The sequence below is a fragment of the Arctopsyche grandis genome, chromosome 1, assembly GCF_051622035.1.
Source record: "Arctopsyche grandis isolate Sample6627 chromosome 1, ASM5162203v2, whole genome shotgun sequence".
Classification (NCBI taxonomy): domain Eukaryota; kingdom Metazoa; phylum Arthropoda; class Insecta; order Trichoptera; family Hydropsychidae; genus Arctopsyche; species Arctopsyche grandis.
The window spans coordinates 12,013,109-12,033,051 of NC_135355.1; the positions used below are offsets into that span (position 1 = coordinate 12,013,109).

At 31.5% G+C, this 19,943-nt stretch overlaps 1 protein-coding gene across 1 annotated transcript; it reads right to left on the reverse strand.

The window, feature by feature from the left end:
- Positions 1 to 244: 244 nt before the first annotated feature.
- LOC143919491 (uncharacterized) lies at positions 245 to 18,540 on the reverse strand. The gene is made up of 37 exons (XM_077441852.1): positions 18,287 to 18,540; positions 16,559 to 16,681; positions 15,044 to 15,222; positions 14,420 to 14,728; positions 14,094 to 14,298; positions 13,842 to 14,015; positions 13,392 to 13,526; positions 13,135 to 13,317; positions 12,806 to 12,943; positions 12,502 to 12,678; positions 12,014 to 12,151; positions 11,763 to 11,942; positions 11,499 to 11,636; positions 11,237 to 11,413; positions 10,986 to 11,117; positions 10,724 to 10,900; positions 10,473 to 10,604; positions 10,211 to 10,387; positions 9,960 to 10,091; positions 9,698 to 9,874; positions 9,476 to 9,604; positions 8,855 to 9,034; positions 8,491 to 8,628; positions 8,240 to 8,419; positions 7,976 to 8,113; positions 7,714 to 7,890; positions 7,492 to 7,620; positions 6,871 to 7,050; positions 6,462 to 6,587; positions 2,770 to 2,940; positions 2,562 to 2,699; positions 2,326 to 2,453; positions 1,727 to 2,257; positions 1,378 to 1,563; positions 998 to 1,293; positions 733 to 918; positions 245 to 634 (listed from the first exon to the last, which is right to left on the reverse strand). The coding sequence occupies exons 1-37, from the start codon at positions 18,348 to 18,350 to the stop codon at positions 313 to 315; spliced, it is 6,582 nt and encodes a 2,193-aa protein (XP_077297978.1). The 5' UTR covers positions 18,351 to 18,540; the 3' UTR covers positions 245 to 312.
- Between the last annotated feature and the right edge of the window lie 1,403 nt (positions 18,541 to 19,943).

The window sequence follows — 19,943 nt, forward strand, 5'->3', positions numbered from 1 at the left end:
ATATGTAAATGAATCGTAAAACATTGGTATTGCATGTAAAAGGTATCCAAGTGGATGAATTAAGTTAAGACTAGTTAACTTGCTGAGCGCGTGTATCTGACACGAGAGAGAGTGCATCGAAATAAAATGTCATGTGAACATCTTCCTAAGACGAAAAAGGCCCTCTAGGCGTGCCACTAGATAAAATAAGTGTACTTGTTAAATAGTAACTCATATCAGCAAGTATTGTAATAAAAAATAATGTATCACAAAATTTATATTTATTTTATGTTATATTTAATAGGTAGGTATATAATTTAGTATAATTATTTTTTAAAATTTATCTTCTTCATATTCAATAATATCAATTTGTTGAACAGTCTCCTTAAACTTTACAGTTGATTTTTTGAAGTTGTCCGGTGTAGTAATTTCTATTTTACCATAATTATCTTCCTCTGCAGTACTATTGGGTTTCTTGTCTTTAGTAATTTGTTCTGGTATGTTTCCCCCTTCAAGACTAGATATCATTGGATCTCTATTAATTATATTTGGTATATCATCGGGAGAAATTTCACTATTTTTTTCATATTCAGAATTCATCGAATTAACACTTCCTCTACTACTATCGTTTTCAAATCGAAGGTAATTTCTTGGACTGTAAATAAATAATGATGATTATTTTTTAATTACTGAAAATAAATAATAATGATTATTATTTTTTAATTTATCAATATCAAGTATCTCTTTACTTACAGAATTACTAAAAACCAAACAACTATTGCAATAATTAAAAGAATGAGAAGAGCAGAAACAATGGATACTGCAATTACTAATCCACCATTGTCGGTAAATGTAATACCACCACTTAATAAGAAGCTCTGTGATAATTTCTCACTGTCGATAGACCATGGCATACCCTCTGCGTCGTCTTCAATTTTACTGTTGTAAAATAGAACTCATATTTTTAATCGAATTTCGATATCGAATTTAAATTCATGCTTTATACATATAAACATACCTCGTTAAATCATCAGAACTTATGAAATTTCCATTTTCATCAAATGCATATGCAAAGATTGTAAGCACAGAGTCAGAGTCTACTTCAGATCTCTTAGAACGAATAACTCTATTGGATGACCACACATTTTTATATTTTCTGGTATTATCTTCGTTTGGAGGCAATACAATAGACATTAAAGATTTCAACTTGATATTTATTTTGTTTGATATACTTTCCAACACATTATTGGTATCCTCTGAAAGAGCTTTTTTAATATGTATTACTGTTAAATGATCAATATCAATCATTTTGATCTGAAAACGTAAACATACACATGAAATTGAATAATTTTTCAATTAATAAATGAATAATAATAATGTTATAATATTTTTTCATACAGAAATAGATAGATCTGTTTTGTTTCCTTCACCATCCTGATCCCATGCTGAAACTGTTAATTTCATATCTTGATTCAAAAAGTCTTCTTTCGGATATATTACACCTGATTCTGGATGTATTGCAAAGTAATCACTCTCTGTTACGTACTTGATTTTAGCATTAAGACCAATATCTTTGTCAGTTGCCTAAAATTTATTTACATTATTAATTACCTTTTTAAGTTAGTGGATTGAAATTGAATAACATGTGTGTAAAAAAATAAATAAAATGTGTACATACAATATACAAAATAGTATATATTTTGCTGGGTTTTATTACAAAATTAATTCAAAGTCCAGACAAACTTACATGCACTTTTACGAGGTATGGTGGTTTTAGTATACTAGCGAGTTGGCCTGTAGGGTATCCAACAGTGAGTGGACTATCTTCATTGAACACAGGCTTTTGATCATTTATATCATTCACGATTACAGTAATGAATCTATTATTTGATAATATTATGTCTTCTGTGAAAATCCAAGTTCTGGTAACGTTGGTTTTATCATAACTTTGAACCGTTGGATTTAAGCACACGTTTCGAGTATTTTCCGGGGTAGTATTCTTACAACTTAGCTTCAATTGTACTTGCGACACATGCATATGCGCTATTTTATCGTCTTCCCTATCGATATCTTTGCAAGCTATAGATCCATCATTTTGATTGATTATAAACCAATCTCTACCTGTAGGCCAAGCATCTTCAATTTCGTATATACATCCAGTCATTAAATCTAATTTTACACCAATATCGCTGGATGGATGGTGCTCAGTTATGTCAACCACTACTAAAGGATTTAAGTGAATTTCCAATGTTCCGTCTTCAAAGACACCAAGTTCAACCTATTGATTGAAAATATTTTAAATGTTAAAATTGTTAAAGTGTTCTTCACTAGTGAATATGTATATACCATTGCGAAGTCTTCATTTTGTGCAGTCATTGCCTTAACTTGAAATTTGTAATGTCCTTCATTGATGAACGATCGAACTGATATTGATCCAAACTCTTCATCGATTTCGATTAGTGGTCTCAAATAATCTATTATAGTAAATACTTATGTCATTTAATTATCTAATTATATTACATAATGTTGAACTTACAGTTTTATTGTATAATAGTATTATATTATATATAAAAGAAGCTTACCATCAGTGATAATGTTTTCGTAACGAATTTTAGAGTTGTCACTAGCTACAGCACGAACCTTAATAATAGTTCCCATTGTGGATGTTGAAATGTTTGCATAGTAAAATTGGGAATCAAATTCAAGTTTTATATCAGTTCCTGAATTAAAATGTAACAATTATTATTCGATATTTATATAAGGTATGAAAAAGTATTATGAAATACCAACTTTTTTTAACGGTAATGATTAAAGTGGCCCACGCAATTTTATCAAATGATTTTCGCCCATCTAAAGTAAGAACTATAATTCCATCTGTATTGGCGATCAATTCTGGAAGCCCATCGCTTTCGATAATTATTTTTTCGTTTTCATATTTTGGGGTGAAATATTCACTATTCTCTAAAATTAAAATCATTTCATATAATATATGTCTATTTATATGGAATCACTAGCGTATCTAGAAAATGGCCAAGGGAGGATGTTGGGGAGGGGCATTCAAATTTAAAAAAATATACATAAAGAAGATCTTGCTAAAGCATTAGTTCATAAATTGTAAGAGGTTATTTTTTGCATATTTAATAACAAGAACGATCAATTTCATCTTGCATTATGCTTTGTCTATCTATCTGGAAGGTTCGTAATACATAAAAACAATCGTGCAATTAAAATGTAAAATTAAAATAGAAATAAATAAAACATATTTATGTAAATAATGTATATAAATGTGGGTGGAATTCCTGAATAGATGACGCTATTCAGGACCACGACGGGATGTGGCGGTGGAATTGAAGATCAAACACGTGCGTTTTCAGTCATGTTGTTTATTAAAACGACACCACGCGGTGGTTTAACGACCAACCGCCCCCAGTGGAAGGTTAACTTCTACTAACTGTAAAATAGCGGTCCTTTCGCGCCCTCTGCCACTTTTCCATCCCCCCTCTACAATCGGTCGTAACATACCCTTTCTCAGCCATAGCCCATACATCAGCCTTTCGTTCAATCCCAACACTACAACTCGGCCTTTCCTGACCACAAACCTGCCCTCAGGTTTCTCTCACCTGCCGGGCCATTCCTCAATCATATTACACATAATTTTCAGACATACTTCTCAATAATCCCAGACATACTTCACAGTAGTCTTCAACATACTCCACAATAATCTCAAACTTACTCCACAGTAACCTTAAACATATTTCAGTATCATATCAATTTTTCACGTTTCAATACAATTCAATCTTCAAAAAAGTTACACACAGATCATCACAATTAAAGTTACACATAAATCATCACAATTGCAATTTAAAATCATTACAAAAAATACATAGCATTAAAATCAACACCTTCACATCGGAAACAAATCACATTTTAAAATCATTACAGGAAATACATAGCATTAAAATTAACACCTTTACATCGGAAACAAATCACATTTTAAAACACCACTAGAATTACATTTCAATACAATTATCTCATATTCTTCTAGGCATGTGACCAAATTAAAACATTATTCAACATACCAAACACTCGCCAAAACATGAAAACACTAGAATAATCAATAAAACATTAACAATATTTCAAATCTTAACTACTAACAAAATAAAACAATAATCAAATATCATGTAAGGCTTAACTAAAACCCCTCCGGGTACTCCACTTATTCTCTAATTCACTGACACACACTTCACTTCAATCGGCACAACCTAAACACTATCCGATGCCAGTCGCGATTCCACGCGGCTGTCCGATGATGTTGTCCGCGATGGACCTCCCGTCGCCCCACGGCTTTCCATATGGTATCTTGCCACATATGAAGTTGACCAATATCGTTCCTGGTTCACCGATATATCCAAAAACTCCTTTCTTAATCCATGGTCTTATTTTCTTTTCCATTATAGTAACATCAATCTGACTACGACCAAGCTTGAAAGTGAATACATTGTCCTTTGGTGTTGAAATTTTGGCTGGGTCTCTTATTTCTTCTGGTGATTTATCCATATATTTTTCTTTATATTTCCCATTTTCTTCATCTTCATCTTTAGGATTCTTCGAATGACCATGAGACCCTTTACTGAATTGACCATCGGGCGGTTCATCTTTATTTGAAAACGCCATGTCTCCGTTGTCCCAAAGCCTTCCAATATGCAAACCATCACCGTCCATACTTCCATCACCCATGTCCAGGCCTCCATTACCCGTGTCCTCACTTCGATCACTCATGTCTACACCGTCCTCTTCATTATTGGAAACGTCTATTCCACATGGTTTGCGATGCTTACTTTCATCATTCTTCATCCTAACTGAATCTGTGGTTGATGATCGATTTTCTGTGTTCGGTCGCACTGAAGAATAGTCCAAATGAGCTCGAGACGGCGACGCTGGAGGCTCTAAGGGAGTCCTCACCATCTGACCATGTGACATGTTTGATGTTCCATCAGCCTCGCTTGAACAGGAATCGTTGGGTTCTGCACGAGCAGACATCTCTTGTGAAGCCCGTTCTTCTTTTTCCCTCCGCAGACTCTGTTCCAACTTAACCTCGATCGGAACTCGTGGTTTTGACGTTTTATCGCGTTCCACTTTGATTTTTTCTTGCTCTCCATCCTTCAAGTCCGAATCAGCCCTCCTTACTCCTTCCGCAGCTTTTCTACGAATGGCACCGGAGCTGTTACATTGGTCTCTTACCACAGGAACACTTTCACTAGTGATGATGCCGCATCGATGTACGAAGTTCTCGCCGGCGAGGTTGTCTTCACTGCCTGTGTCGATCAGTGCCGGCGTCCTCGCCTTGGGTCTCCAGCCGCCTCCAGTTGAGGGTGCGGGCACTGCTTTGGCCGTGGCTACGGTTGCGGCTGCTTCTTCTGCCTTTACCTTTTCCACCAGCCCTTCGAAGGCGCTCAACTTGTCCCTGAACTCCTTCAAATTGCGGGCACCATGCAGCATCCCCTTCATAGAAGACCTGCCAGGGATCCCGTCGATGACGTATTCCATGAGGTCGCGATCCTCGATCGAACCCACGCTCGCCATCCCCCGCATCCGGTAAAAGTACTCGTTGACCGATTCCTCTGACGTTTTCTGCGACTTGGACAGCCTCCTATGGACTGACGCCCCACTCACCATCCGAGCGAACTCCTCCAGTAATGCGCTTTTGAGTTTCTCCCACGAATTGACGCCCTCTAGTGTGTGCAGGAACCTCTCGGCCGTCCCCTTGATCAGGCGTTTCCCAAACAGCAGCTTCTCCATGCTGCCCCAGCCTGCCGAGTGTGCGACTTCTTCGAACTGCGCCACCCACTTTTCTACCGGACGGTCGTCATTTCCGGTGAAACTGGGGACGACGCCCTCCACGTCTTGGAAAGTCAGCCTGACTCGGCTGGCGACTGGCTCTTCGGTCGCCCTCTCCCGCGCCCCTCTCGACGTCCCACGACCAAACCTCCTCCGATACATTGTAGCACGTGGTCTTCAAACTGCCGCGCAAATCCCGGACGAGCCCCCAATTGTGGGTGGAATTCCTGAATAGATGACGCTATTCAGGACCACGACGGGATGTGGCGGTGGAATTGAAGATCAAACACGTGCGTTTTCAGTCATGTTGTTTATTAAAACGACACCACGCGGTGGTTTAACGACCAACCGCCCCCAGTGGAAGGTTAACTTCTACTAACTGTAAAATAGCGGTCCTTTCGCGCCCTCTGCCACTTTTCCATCCCCCCTCTACAATCGGTCGTAACATATCCTTTCTCAGCCATAGCCCATACATCAGCCTTTCGTTCAATCCCAACACTACATAAATGTGAAAAATTTAAACGTATGTATGTATATGAAATTAAATTCGTCCTGGGGGGTTGAGGGGGGGGGGGATAGAACACATGGCAGCCTCATGGAATTTAAATCTTCAGTTGACAATTTTACAATTTTAATATATTTACCACCAGTGATGAAAAACTGAATGTCATCTTCATATCCATTGACATTTATATCTGCCATATCCAAGTTGCCATCGCTGTATGTACCTTCATAATATGGTTTATTAAATAAAGCAGTTGTAATAGCGTCTGTAATAAGATTAAATTGTAGTCAGTCACAGGCGCAAGGCATAATTATAATTTCTTAAACAATTTGTAATCCAGTAAAAAAATCAGATTAAGCATAAAGACCAGGTAAATGAAGGGGAAAATATGAAATGATTTGATGATCAATATTTAAATTTGGTAACAAAAACTCAAATAAATCATAAAGACCAGATTAGTTGAACGTGAGTGATTAAATGCTTATGGTATTATGATTTGGTTTAAAATTATTGATGTGAATAAAACAGCATTTCATTTGAATTTTTACCCTTTCTTGGTAAGTTAATGTTAACAATGGTAATTCCCGATTCAATATTATCGGCTGTTGCCTGAAGTACCAATATTAAATAACAATTTTCTTCTAGAATATGAGGGGGAAGTTCTTCCTTGACTTTTATTTTAACATTTTTACTATTGCTACTTTCAGCTACGAAGTACTCTTTGGCATCTAAAAAATAATCACAAAAGATGTTCAAATACAAAGTGATACAAAAAAATGTAAGTTTGTTTTTATGTAATAAAAAAAGAACGCATAATATGAAAATTAATACGAACTTATGTACATACATATGTATGTATATAATATACATAAGTAGGTAAAATCGTATACATATGTATGAATGTACATACATATCTAATATATAATTTAGAAAGAAACTTTGTACGTATGTAAGGTTTGTTTGTAATCGAAAAACATAATAAAGTTTCTATGACGACGATTCGATGTGGTTGAATTGGAGTTATTTTTTTTTAATCAAATGAATTAAATAAAAAAAAAAGAATATTTACTATTAGATTCGCCATGTTTAAGCTGTTTATATTAAAAATACTGAGTGAAGCCGGGTAAAACAACTAGTATGCTATAAAATTAATAAGTCGCGTGACTTACAGCCTTCCAAAATAAATTTGGTTCCTTCAGCACAATCTTGCAAGATTATATCATGTTCGAGAAGCTCATTATCTTCAGTATAAGATAAATTGTAGAATGGAACCTCGAATTTCAAGATATTTTGAACAGCTAGAATTTGAATTGATAAAAATGATTCATATGAGAATTATATTTCTTTTTATATAAAATAAATACTATTAAATATGGGATAGCAAATGGAACCTGGATTTGGAAGTTCAATCGTCAATACTGTTACTCCAGTTTTATAATTATCGCCTCTTGCTTCTAATATTAAGGTTAAATATTGGTTGTTCATAGTTATACTCTCCGGTAAATTTTCTCTCACACCCAAAGTTAATTTCATTTCGGAATGGTCGATTGAAAAGAAATTTCGTGTATCTAAAAAAATATTTATGAATTTCCGTCTTAGCAAATATTATTTTCAAATACGAATACTGAAAAACAGGCTTTGGACTTAACATACCTCCAATTAGTTCAAAATCTAATTCAATATCATATTCTTCAGATAATTCAATTTCTGATCCAGTTATCTCGTTATCAATCGTGTATGTAAAATTGTAAAAAGGTCTTTTAAATTCCAATAAATTTTCAAGGATAATTTCTGAAAAATCAATTAACAAATTTATTAATAAGATACACAGGTAAAATTTTCCCCATTGATAATATTGAATTTCTGGAGTTTATTTTGTAGTTATATGTAGGTACTATATAACAGTATGACATAAACCTTTTTTGGGAAGTTCAATTGTAAGAATAGTAGAACCCGGCATCATATTGTCTCCTTTTGCTTCCAAAATTAAAATCAAAAAGATATTTCCATTCAATATTTCGTGGGATAATACCTTGTCGAGTTCTAAAATTACTATATTATTTTCTTTCGGTGTGATTTTGAAATACTCTCGATTATCTGTAAGTATTAAATAATTTTGGTTTTTTATTGAACCTTTGATTGCCTTAAAAACATAATTATTTACCAACCTCCAATGAGACTATATTGTATATCGATGTTGTGGTCATCTAACAATACAATTTCTGGACCTATAAGCGTATCATTGGCCAAGTATGTGTAGTCATAAAATGGATCTCTAAATTTCAAAAAGTTTTCTGGATTGTCTTCTGAAAAATATATTATAAAAAAATTATGTTATAATTATGAAATACATAATCTAGTGTGGAAGGAAAATTGTGGTGTCTTAAAAGCAATATTTTAATTTGGTAACAAAAACTCAAATAAATCATAAAGACCAGATTAGTTGAACGTGAGTGATTAAATGCTTATGGTATTATGATTTGGTTTAAAATTATTGATGTGAATAAAACAGCATTTCGTTTGAATTTTTACCCTTTCTTGGTAAGTTAATGTTAACAATGGTAATTCCCGATTCAATATTATCGGCTGTTGCCTGAAGTACCAATATTAAATAACAATTTTCTTCTAGAATATGAGGGGGAAGTTCTTCCTTGACTTTTATTTTAACATTTTTACTATTGCTACTTTCAGCTACGAAGTACTCTTTGGCATCTAAAATATAATCACAAAAGATGTTCAAAAACAAAGTGATACAAAAAAATGTAAGTTTGTTTTTATGTAATAAAAAAAGAACGCATAATATGAAAATTAATACGAACTTATGTACATACATATGTATGTATATAATATACATAAGTAGGTAAAATCGTATACATATGTATGAATGTACATACATATCTAATATATAATTTAGAAAGAAACTTTGTACGTATGTAAGGTTTGTTTGTAATCGAAAAACATAATAAAGTTTCTATGACGACGATTCGATGTGGTTGAATTGGAATTATTTTTTTTTATTCAAATGAATTAAATAAAAAAAAAAGAATATTTACTATTAGATTCGCCATGTTTAAGCTGTTTATATTAAAAATACTGAGTGAAGCCGGGTAAAACAACTAGTATGCTATAAAATTAATAAGTCGCGTGACTTACAGCCTTCCAAAATAAATTTGGTTCCTTCAGCACAATCTTGCAAGATTATATCATGTTCGAGAAGCTCATTATCTTCAGTATAAGATAAATTGTAGAATGGAACCTCGAATTTCAAGATATTTTGAACAGCTAGAATTTGAATTGATAAAAATGATTCATATGAGAATTATATTTGTTTTTATATAAAATAAATACTATTAAATATGGGATAGCAAATGGAACCTGGATTTGGAAGTTCAATCGTCAATACCGTTACTCCAGTTTTATAATTATCGCCTCTTGCTTCTAATATTAAGGTTAAATATTGGTTGTTCATGATTATGCTCTCTGGTAAATTTTCTTTCACACCCAAAGTTAATTTCATTTCGGAATGCTCGATTGAAAAGAAATTTTGTGTATCTAAAAAAATATTTATGAATTTTCGTGTCAGCAAATATTATTTTCAAATAGGAATACTGAAAAACAGGCTTTGGATTTAACATACCTCCAATTAGTTCAAAATTTAAATCTATATCATATTTTTCAGATAATTCAACTTCTGATCCCGTTATCTTGTTATCAATTGTGTATGTAAAATTGTAAAAAGGTCTTTTAAATTGCAATTCAAGGATAATTTCTGAAAAATCAATAAACAAATTTATTAATAACTCACAGAACTAAAATTTTCCCCATTATTAATATTGAATATCGGGAGTTTATTTTGTATTTATAAGTATACAACAGTATGACATAAACCTTTTTTGGGAAGTTCAATCGTCAATACTGTTATTCCAGTTTTATAATTATCTCCTCTTGCTTCTAATATTAAGGTTACATATTGGTTGTTCATGATTACGCTCTCTGGTAAGTTTTCTTTCACACCCAAAGTTAATTTCATTTCGGAATGCTCGATTGAAAAGAAATTTTGTGTATCTAAAAAAATATTTATGAATTTTCGTGTCAGCAAGTATTATTTTCAAATAGGAATACTGAAAAACAGGCTTTGGATTTAACATACCTCCAATTAGTTCAAAATTTAAATCTATATCATATTTTTCAGATAATTCAATTTCTGATCCCGTTATCTTGTTATCAATTGTGTATGTAAAATTGTAAAAAGGTCTTTTAAATTCCAATTCAAGGATAATTTCTGAAAAATCAATAAACAAATTTATTAATAACTCACAGAACTAAAATTTTCCCCATTATTAATATTGAATATCGGGAGTTTATTTTGTATTTATAAGTATACAACAGTATGACATAAACCTTTTTTGGGAAGTTCAATCGTCAATACTGTTATTCCAGTTTTATAATTATCTCCTCTTGCTTCTAATATTAAGGTTACATATTGGTTGTTCATGATTACGCTCTCTGGTAAGTTTTCTTTCACACCCAAAGTTAATTTCATTTCGGAATGCTCGATTGAAAAGAAATTTTGTGTATCTAAAAAAATATTTATGAATTTTCGTGTCAGCAAGTATTATTTTCAAATAGGAATACTGAAAAACAGGCTTTGGATTTAACATACCTCCAATTAGTTCAAAATTTAAATCTATATCATATTTTTCAGATAATTCAATTTCTGATCCCGTTATCTTGTTATCAATTGTGTATGTAAAATTGTAAAAAGGTCTTTTAAATTCCAATTCAAGGATAATTTCTGAAAAATCAATAAACAAATTTATTAATAACTCACAGAACTAAAATTTTCCCCATTATTAATATTGAATATCGGGAGTTTATTTTGTATTTATAAGTATACAACAGTATGTCATAAACCTTTTTTGGGAAGTTCAATCGTCAATACTGTTATTCCAGTTTTATAATTATCTCCTCTTGCTTCTAATATTAAGGTTACATATTGGTTGTTCATGATTACGCTCTCTGGTAAGTTTTCTTTCACACCCAAAGTTAATTTCATTTCGGAATGCTCGATTGAAAAGAAATTTTGTGTATCTAAAAAAATATTTATGAATTTTCGTGTCAGCAAATATTATTTTCAAATAGGAATACTGAAAAACAGGCTTTGGACTTAACATACCTCCAATTAGTTCAAAATCTAATTCAATATCATATTCTACAGATAATTCAATTTCTGATCCAGTTATCTCGTTATCAATTGTGTATGTAAAATTGTAAAAAGGTTTTTCAAATTCTAATACATTTTCAAGGATAGTTTCTGAAAAATCAATAAACAAATTTATTAATAAGATACACAGGTAAAATTTTCCCCATTGATAATATTGAATTTCTGGAGTTTATTTTGTAGTTATATGTAGGTACTATATAACAGTATGACATAAACCTTTTTTGGGAAGTTCAATTGTAAGAATAGTAGAACCCGGCATCATATTGTCTCCTTTTGCTTCCAAAATTAAAATCAAAAAGATATTTCCATTCAATATTTCGTGGGATAATACCCCGTCGAGTTCTAAAATTACTATATTATTTTCTTTCGGTGTGATTTTGAAATACTCTCGATTATCTGTAAGTATTAAATAATTTTGGTTTTTTAATGAACCTTTGATTGCCTTAAAAACATAATTATTTACCAACCTCCAATGAGACTATATTGTATATCGATGTTGTGGTCATCTAACAATACAATTTCTGGACCTATAAGCGTATCATTGGCCAAGTATGTGTAGTCATAAAATGGATCTCTAAATTTCAAAATTTTTTCTGGATTGTCTTCTGAAATATGCATTTAAACAGAATATTAAGGTGTATTATTAAATTAATAATTAATTGTCAAATTGTTGTATCTCCAAAGTAACATCCCCTGAAATATTCTTATTCATATTTTTATTATTGAATAATATGATCTTAAAAACGAACGACAATATGGATATACCTATGTAAATATGTAGTATGTATATGATCAAAAGATTTGTTCAATAAGTCTGGTCATTATGATAAGTGATATTTTTCAGAAAAGACTGATTTAATTTTATAACACAAATGATAAAAATTTAAATACATAATGACAAGTATTTTCTGCAATTGTGATAAAGTAAATTAAAAATGTTGACAATGAAAATAACCTCTTGGGGGCAATGTAATAATTATTGTTGTGTTAGCAGGGATTGAAATCGTGTCTTTGGCGTCCAAGACCAAAAGTATATGTTGATTTTCTTTTAAGAAGTCATCTGATAATGGATCTATTACTTGAAACTGAACTTTTCCATCTAAATGTATTGGAGTGAAATGTGAACTTAATTCTGAAATAGATAAAAATTGTTTTATAATAATTTCACATAGTTTGGAGTTATAGTATAACTGTTATTATTATATATTATAAAACTATTATTAATCGATTCAATGTCATTCGGCGATTTGAATGCTCACCGCCTTTTATATCAAAATCAATAGTGCTGGAATATCCTTCAGACACGATTACGTTTGGGCCATCTAATATTCCGTCTTCTGTGTAATTATAGTTATAAAATGCTTTTTGGAATTTGATGATTGTCATTTGTGAAATATCTAAAACCATTTAAAAAGATAAAATATGGATTATATTTGAATTGTATATACATAAACTTATTTGTATGTATTATTTGTATGTTCCAGCACAAATAATACCCAAGTACATACTTAGATATATGTTTTAAATTTGATTTTTACTCATTTAAATACCCAAAATGAATTTAAATAGTTAAAAAAAGATATGCTACCTGATTTTGGAAAATTGACTGTGACAACGGATTTTGTAGAAACTTGTCTGGAATTTTCAGCTTTGATGTATAATACTATGAAATTATTGTCATCTATTATTTCAGGTGGTAATAGAATTTCGGTTTTTAGCTCAATATTTATTGTCTCAGAATTAACTTTTATTTCAAAATATTTATGATGATCTAAAAAACAATACAATTTTAAATTCATGATGTAGTATTTTTTACTGTGAAAGTATATTTTTTCCAATATTTACCGCCATCTAATGCAATTGTGATGTTATTATCGTAACCCTCAATCAAAATGATGCCAGGTCCAGAAAGTTTTTCTTCTTCATATGTATAGTTGTAAAAAAGTTCATTAAATCGTAGTATCTCCAAAGTAGCATCATCTGAAATTTTCTTGTTTATCTTTTTTATTGAATAAAATAAAAAAATTAAAACACATACATGTATATGAAAATGGAATTTCTTTATTAAACTGGTCTTTATGCATATGGTGATTTTTATTCTTGGGCTTTAAATCCAAATATTTGAATACTTTTAAATTTATTGAATTTTATGTACATTCAGATGTATTAAATGTACTAGATTATGATATTGATAATATTTTATTACTATGTTATTTTTGATATTTAAATAGTGTTTAATATTTGGATTCCACAGGAAAATAGATAAAATTATTGAATTTTTTTCTGTAATAATACCTCGTGGCAACTTAACGTTGATTGCCGTTTTTCCACCTGGAGTATCAAGTTTTGTAGCCTCCAATGAAAATAGAAGGAAAAAATTTTGTTTTATAACATCTTCTGGAAGTGGATTTAGAATTACAATTTCAACTTCTTTTCCATTTTGATTGCAATCGAAGTATTCGGAATGTTCTGAAAATTATAGTGAAATTATATATTTGAATACTTTTTCCGTATTATTACTAATGTAGATAATACATATATAATCACCCCCATCAAGTTTTAAGCCGTCTAACTCATCATATCCTTGATCGATAACTATTTTTTCATCAAATATCAATTCTCCATCAATGAAAGTTGATCTGTAGAAAGGCATCGAAAAAGATGGGGTAACAGGAATTTTTACTGTAGGATCAGAATCGATTTTTACAATACCATTGGTAGTATGTGGTGGATCACCAGTATTATCTTTATCCTAAAAAAAATCTCTTAAATTACATAAGCACTGACGTCACTAAAACGTGTAATAAAACGCATCATATTTGAATAAATTTGTGAGAAATTTTATTATTTAACGAAGTAAAATAATATAATACCGTTGCTGTTATTTGAAGTATCGCCGGTTCCTCAAGACCGTACAATACTTTTTTAACCACCAATTTAAACTTGTGTATTTTCACAGTGCCATTGGTACCATCATAAGTGAAATCAAAATATTCATTTGGTTCTATGGAAGGAATTATTGCAGTGTTTGTTAAATCCACATCTTTGACATAAATTGTTTCGAATATAGGCACAATGGGAAAACCAACTGCCAGTGGGGTGAATATAGGAATGTTGAAATTGTTATTCGGTAAGAATACAGGTTCATGGTTGTTGGTATCAGTTATGGTGTGACGCACAATCTGAAAATAGTCATTTTTACAAACATATTCTGTTATTTTGTATGTTTCACTTCCTTAACGATTCAGAATCTATTCCTATAGTCTTCTGATCGTTTTTTGTATGCGTTGTCATTTAGATCATGTAAAATTATTTTATAAATTTTGCGGGAAAATGAATAATAAATTGATATTTCAAGATGCATGCGAAGTTAGAGAGTTCTTTTTTCACTTTATAGTGATAAATTCATTAAATAATAAATGCAAAGAAGATATTACATATATTTGAATTGTATTAAAATTAATAAATTTGCGTAGTATATTTTTGAATATTAATACCAGTGTTCTGCTGCTTCCAGTACAGGAGAAGGTTAACCTTATATTTATTTGTGGTACTGTTTCATATTCTTCGAATTCGTTAAACATCTCTTCGAGTGTAATAATTAATTCTTTATCTATTAACTCAACCTTGACATATGGATATTTCATATTTGATAAATCGTCGACAGAAATTAATGCTGAAAGGTATAAAATAAAATTGATTTTAAATGTACTACATACAATGTACATACACACATGTATGTTTTTATTATCATCTATGTAATTATTACAATAAAGTAAAGCTTAGATATTTTATTGCTGTATATTTTGTATGCATATGAACTGTTTGATAAAGGATAAGTATTTCGTGTAAAATTTCAACCATGAGATTTTGACTGATATGCATCGATAATTAAGTTTTGATTTTGTTTTTGATAATTTTTAGAAAATGTGTGTATTTTTGTCTTTGCGTTCATTTTCGTTTCATCGATAACTAAATTCTTTCATTCTGAATATTGTCTTTGCAGGTCCTCAGTACCACCCAATTATTGTTTATTGTTTGCCAATAGATATGTAGTATGTAGTGTATTCTGTCTTTACTGTGCAAGGTGTGCAAAAGTGAATCTATTATTAAAAAAAAAAATCGAGCGTTTTACATATACCTACATTACATACTGCAAAAGTAAAAAGTATCCTTATGCAAAATTTAGGATAGACGGATGGGGAGGGGAGAAGGGGGGATGGGACACTTTCACAGTTTCATGCAACGTTTCGTGTCGTGTGAATGCTAATTGACTCATTGGCTACCCTTTCAGACCTACGTGTCACTTCTCAAATTGAATCTTACATTTATGTATGTGTTACACCGAATCCGTGAAATTGTCTATTACACGCATTCGGCAAGAGAATTGCCGAATGCGTGAAAAATGCAAGCATGTTGCCCAGTTCACGGATTTGGCAAATTTTTTGGCGAATGCGTGTATTCGGCAAGAATTTGTCTGCTCAAAGCATGGAGTCGGCAAATAGACAGCAGCGCTCCGGTGCTGTTTTTTAGAACTGGACAGCGTGGACAAGTGTCAAAGTGACAGCCGAATGAGGATGTTTAATTTAGTTTAATTTACATATTATTATGTATAATATGACTACATACATATGTTTCGATCATCTCCATGCCATTTTTATACATTTTGATCAATATTTTAACAGTGAAACGTATGTATGTAGTAATATTATACATAATAATATGTAAATTAAAATAAATTAAACATCCTTATTCAGCTGTCACTTTGACACTTGGTTATAATATAACACGCTGTCCAGTTCACGCATTCGGCAAAGAATTTACGGAATCCGTGAACTGGGCAACGTGCTTGCATTTTTCACGCATTCGGCAATTCTCTTGCCGAATGCTTGTAATAGACAATTTCATGGATTCGGTGTAACATATGCATTTCTTCAAAAACATATGTACAATGTATATGCAGATGTGTTGTGAAATCGTGATGTTCAAAGATTACATAATATTCAACTTACAGTTTGTATTACTAGTTGCTCCTGTAAAAGTCGTTCCTTTGTGAGTATCATTAATTTGAATGTTTAATATAGAGTTCCATTGACTATCTCCTACGCCATCAATTGTACATTGAGTTGATTGTCCTATAGTGTGTTGATAAATAAATTAGAATGTTGGTATTGCGTAGTAGAGGCAAAGGTAAACATCGATCCTACTGACATTGGAGACACTTTGCGATTTACATATGTATGTAAATCGCAATCCTATAAACATGGTTGACGAGAGGGGGGGAGGGGGGAGCCAGGGTAAAGTTCCAAGGTCCGGATTTTTCGAGGGGGCCCGTGTCGGGATGTCAAACTGACCGATAATTATATTTTATGTTATTCTACATACATATGTATGTAAAACACATGTATTATATTTATTTAATGCTAAATGCTTATTATTTTTCGATCCATGCATTCTTTATGTCCAGGTGAAATCTAAATTTTTAATTCAATTATTTTAAAAAATAACGGCCAACATTTAGATATTTTTCTAATAGTTCTGATAGATTTTTCATCTATACACAGAAACAACTTTTATTTACTTTTATTATATTTACTAGATAAACAATGTTGAATCTATGACACGTGTGACCACTTTTGCGACGCAAAAGGATTTTTAAGTGAAAATATATAAGTACATAATCAAAAAGATATAATATATATACATATACATATGTATAAGAAAATATATCTACATATATAATCAAAAAGAAAAAATGTAAAATAGTATGTAAAACTTTTATATAATGACTTTATATAATGAATTTTATATAATGTTATTATAGTTAATAATATAAATATGTATGTATATTGATTTGAGCGTGATAGAGTTTCAGCGTAGCATTCAAATGCCTTTGCACAATTTTGACAGTTTTTAAGAAAATTATGTACTTTTCCAGATACATAAATGAAGGACAATCTGTGGTTGGGAGGATTTGAAAGATATGATATGAAAGATAACTGACAGTATATATTCATTGTTTTTTTTTTAATAAAATTATAGTTAGTTGCTAAAAGTACATTTTTCTTTTGCAAAAATCTCACTTTTGCATGTTTTATTTTTAGCAAAAAAAGTTTTATCACTGTTGAAATACGGAACTTTTTTTCATTTGATCTAGAAATTTTAGGCACATAAGTTCAAACGGGTTCACTATCGCTATACCGTCATGCCCAAAATTGATTTAAATTATTTTTATCAATCACGATTTACAAATATATTTATAGAACACATAAAAATTTAGTTGCAATATATGTATCAAAATTGTTCATTACATTGTTCTCCCATTTTAGCCTCAAATAAATTATTACAAACATTTTTGATAAAAGATCGAAACATTCATATAAATTACGCGATAACAATATTTAGCGATAAATGGCTCTCATTGTTTTGAGACATACATATGTATGTACATCTTTGATTTTTTTTTTAGATTATGAAAGTAAATTTTTGAAACCATAAATGACTCATTTCATAAAAAAAATGTTCATTTTGAATTTTAATGAATTGTTGAATTTGAATTGAAGATAAAAAACATGCAATTTCAAACTTGTCTGATGTTTTTTGTTCGAATATATACATATGTATGTATGTACATTTATAGATACATAATGTATGTAATAATACACAATACATTTTTTTTACACGACCACGAATATACGATGAATGATTAAATTTATTATTATTTCTTATAGAGTACTCACCAGTAACGCATATCGCAAGTCCTAAAACTATAGCTGTCCAATAAAAGGTCACAACGCTGTTCATTTTGTATATGGACCGATTGTCATTTTATTTTGATTCAAACCATACACACTTTTAGTTTAGCTGGATCGTTTTACAATGCTACGCTGGACGAATGCGATCGATGACTGTGTATCGCAAAGATATGAAAAAAATATATATAATAGAAGAGATAAAATTGTTCTCTTTTGGACGAGATATGCATGTGAAATACTCGTAATAATCATCGATAACGGATTACTATAGATATGCGCATACATATGTACATACGCATATACAATAATATACATATACATCCGTATGTATGTACACATGTCCATACATATGTACGTCTGTATGATGACACATTGTTTTCTTTAAACAAATAACAACATTTTAGAACACTTGATAAATACTTAATTCATAAATAATAAGAACCTTGTAAAAATATGAATACGTTATCGAGTTAGAGAAGTGTGCTTGTTGCTTTTTGTTGGTTTCTTCTCGTTTATGAAATACTAGTTGTTTTACCCGGCTTCGCTCAGTATTTGAAATGTAAACAGCTTAAACATGGCGAATCTAATAGTAAATATTAATTTGTTCTTTTATTAAATTTATTTGAATCGAAAAAAATATATATCGAATCGAATCGTCGTCATAGAAACTTTGATTTGTTTTCGATGTTACCAACCAACATTACATACTTACATAGTTACAAAGTCTCTTTCGAAATTATATACAAAATAAGCGTTTAAAAAACTATCGCACTTTTTACAGATTTTTGGCTTTTGCAGTATTTAACTCAAAATTCAATTCAATATTTAATACAAGTTTTTACTTAGTTTCACTTTGCACGTTTTTTGGACTGTAAGAATATAGCACAACTTGTGCTATTCCGAATAAAAATCAGTGATCTCATCTATTTCACAACAATACACAAGTCGTATGATGGCATCATCGTGCTCCAGTACAAATATGCAGAGCTAACCTCACCTGGAATTATCTTCGCTACTCAAGGGTAACGACCCAATTCGACTCGTAGAAGCTTCCAGAAGTATGATTTCATCACTTGCTCACATACCTGTGAAAATTTCCACAAGTATGATCTCGTCACCCGGAGACAAAGGATAACCTCGAGCTCCCGAAAGCAGGATGACATCACTTAACTAGTATATAATCCAGAGCAGCAGACTCAGATGCCAGTTCAGCCAGCCCTTCCGCTGAAGTGTGCAACTAGCCCACTTCCTCGCGAATTTACAATACTTGTAATAAACTTGTATACTGAATATAAATAAAGGATGCTTTTAAAAACTCAACCGAGTTTCCATAGGCTAGGACACTGCTCAACACACCTTCCCGCGTTCTAAAGCACAAACCTCCTGAAACTCTTCCGATCCGTTGGAGCAAGTATTTTGATGCTAGAGCGGAGTAACTAAAAAAAGTGGTCGTGCTTCAAAGCCCTGGATTAAACACAATTGCATAATATTTTCATTTATTGCGCAAGCTCGTAGAAGCAGCACGGGAGAAGAGCGTTTGTTGTTCGCGATAAAATCAAAGGTGTTTTGTAAGCGGTAGGAGTTTTGCTTGAGGAGATCAGGAATTTTTCGTTTAATTGTGCCATATATTTTTTGAATAATT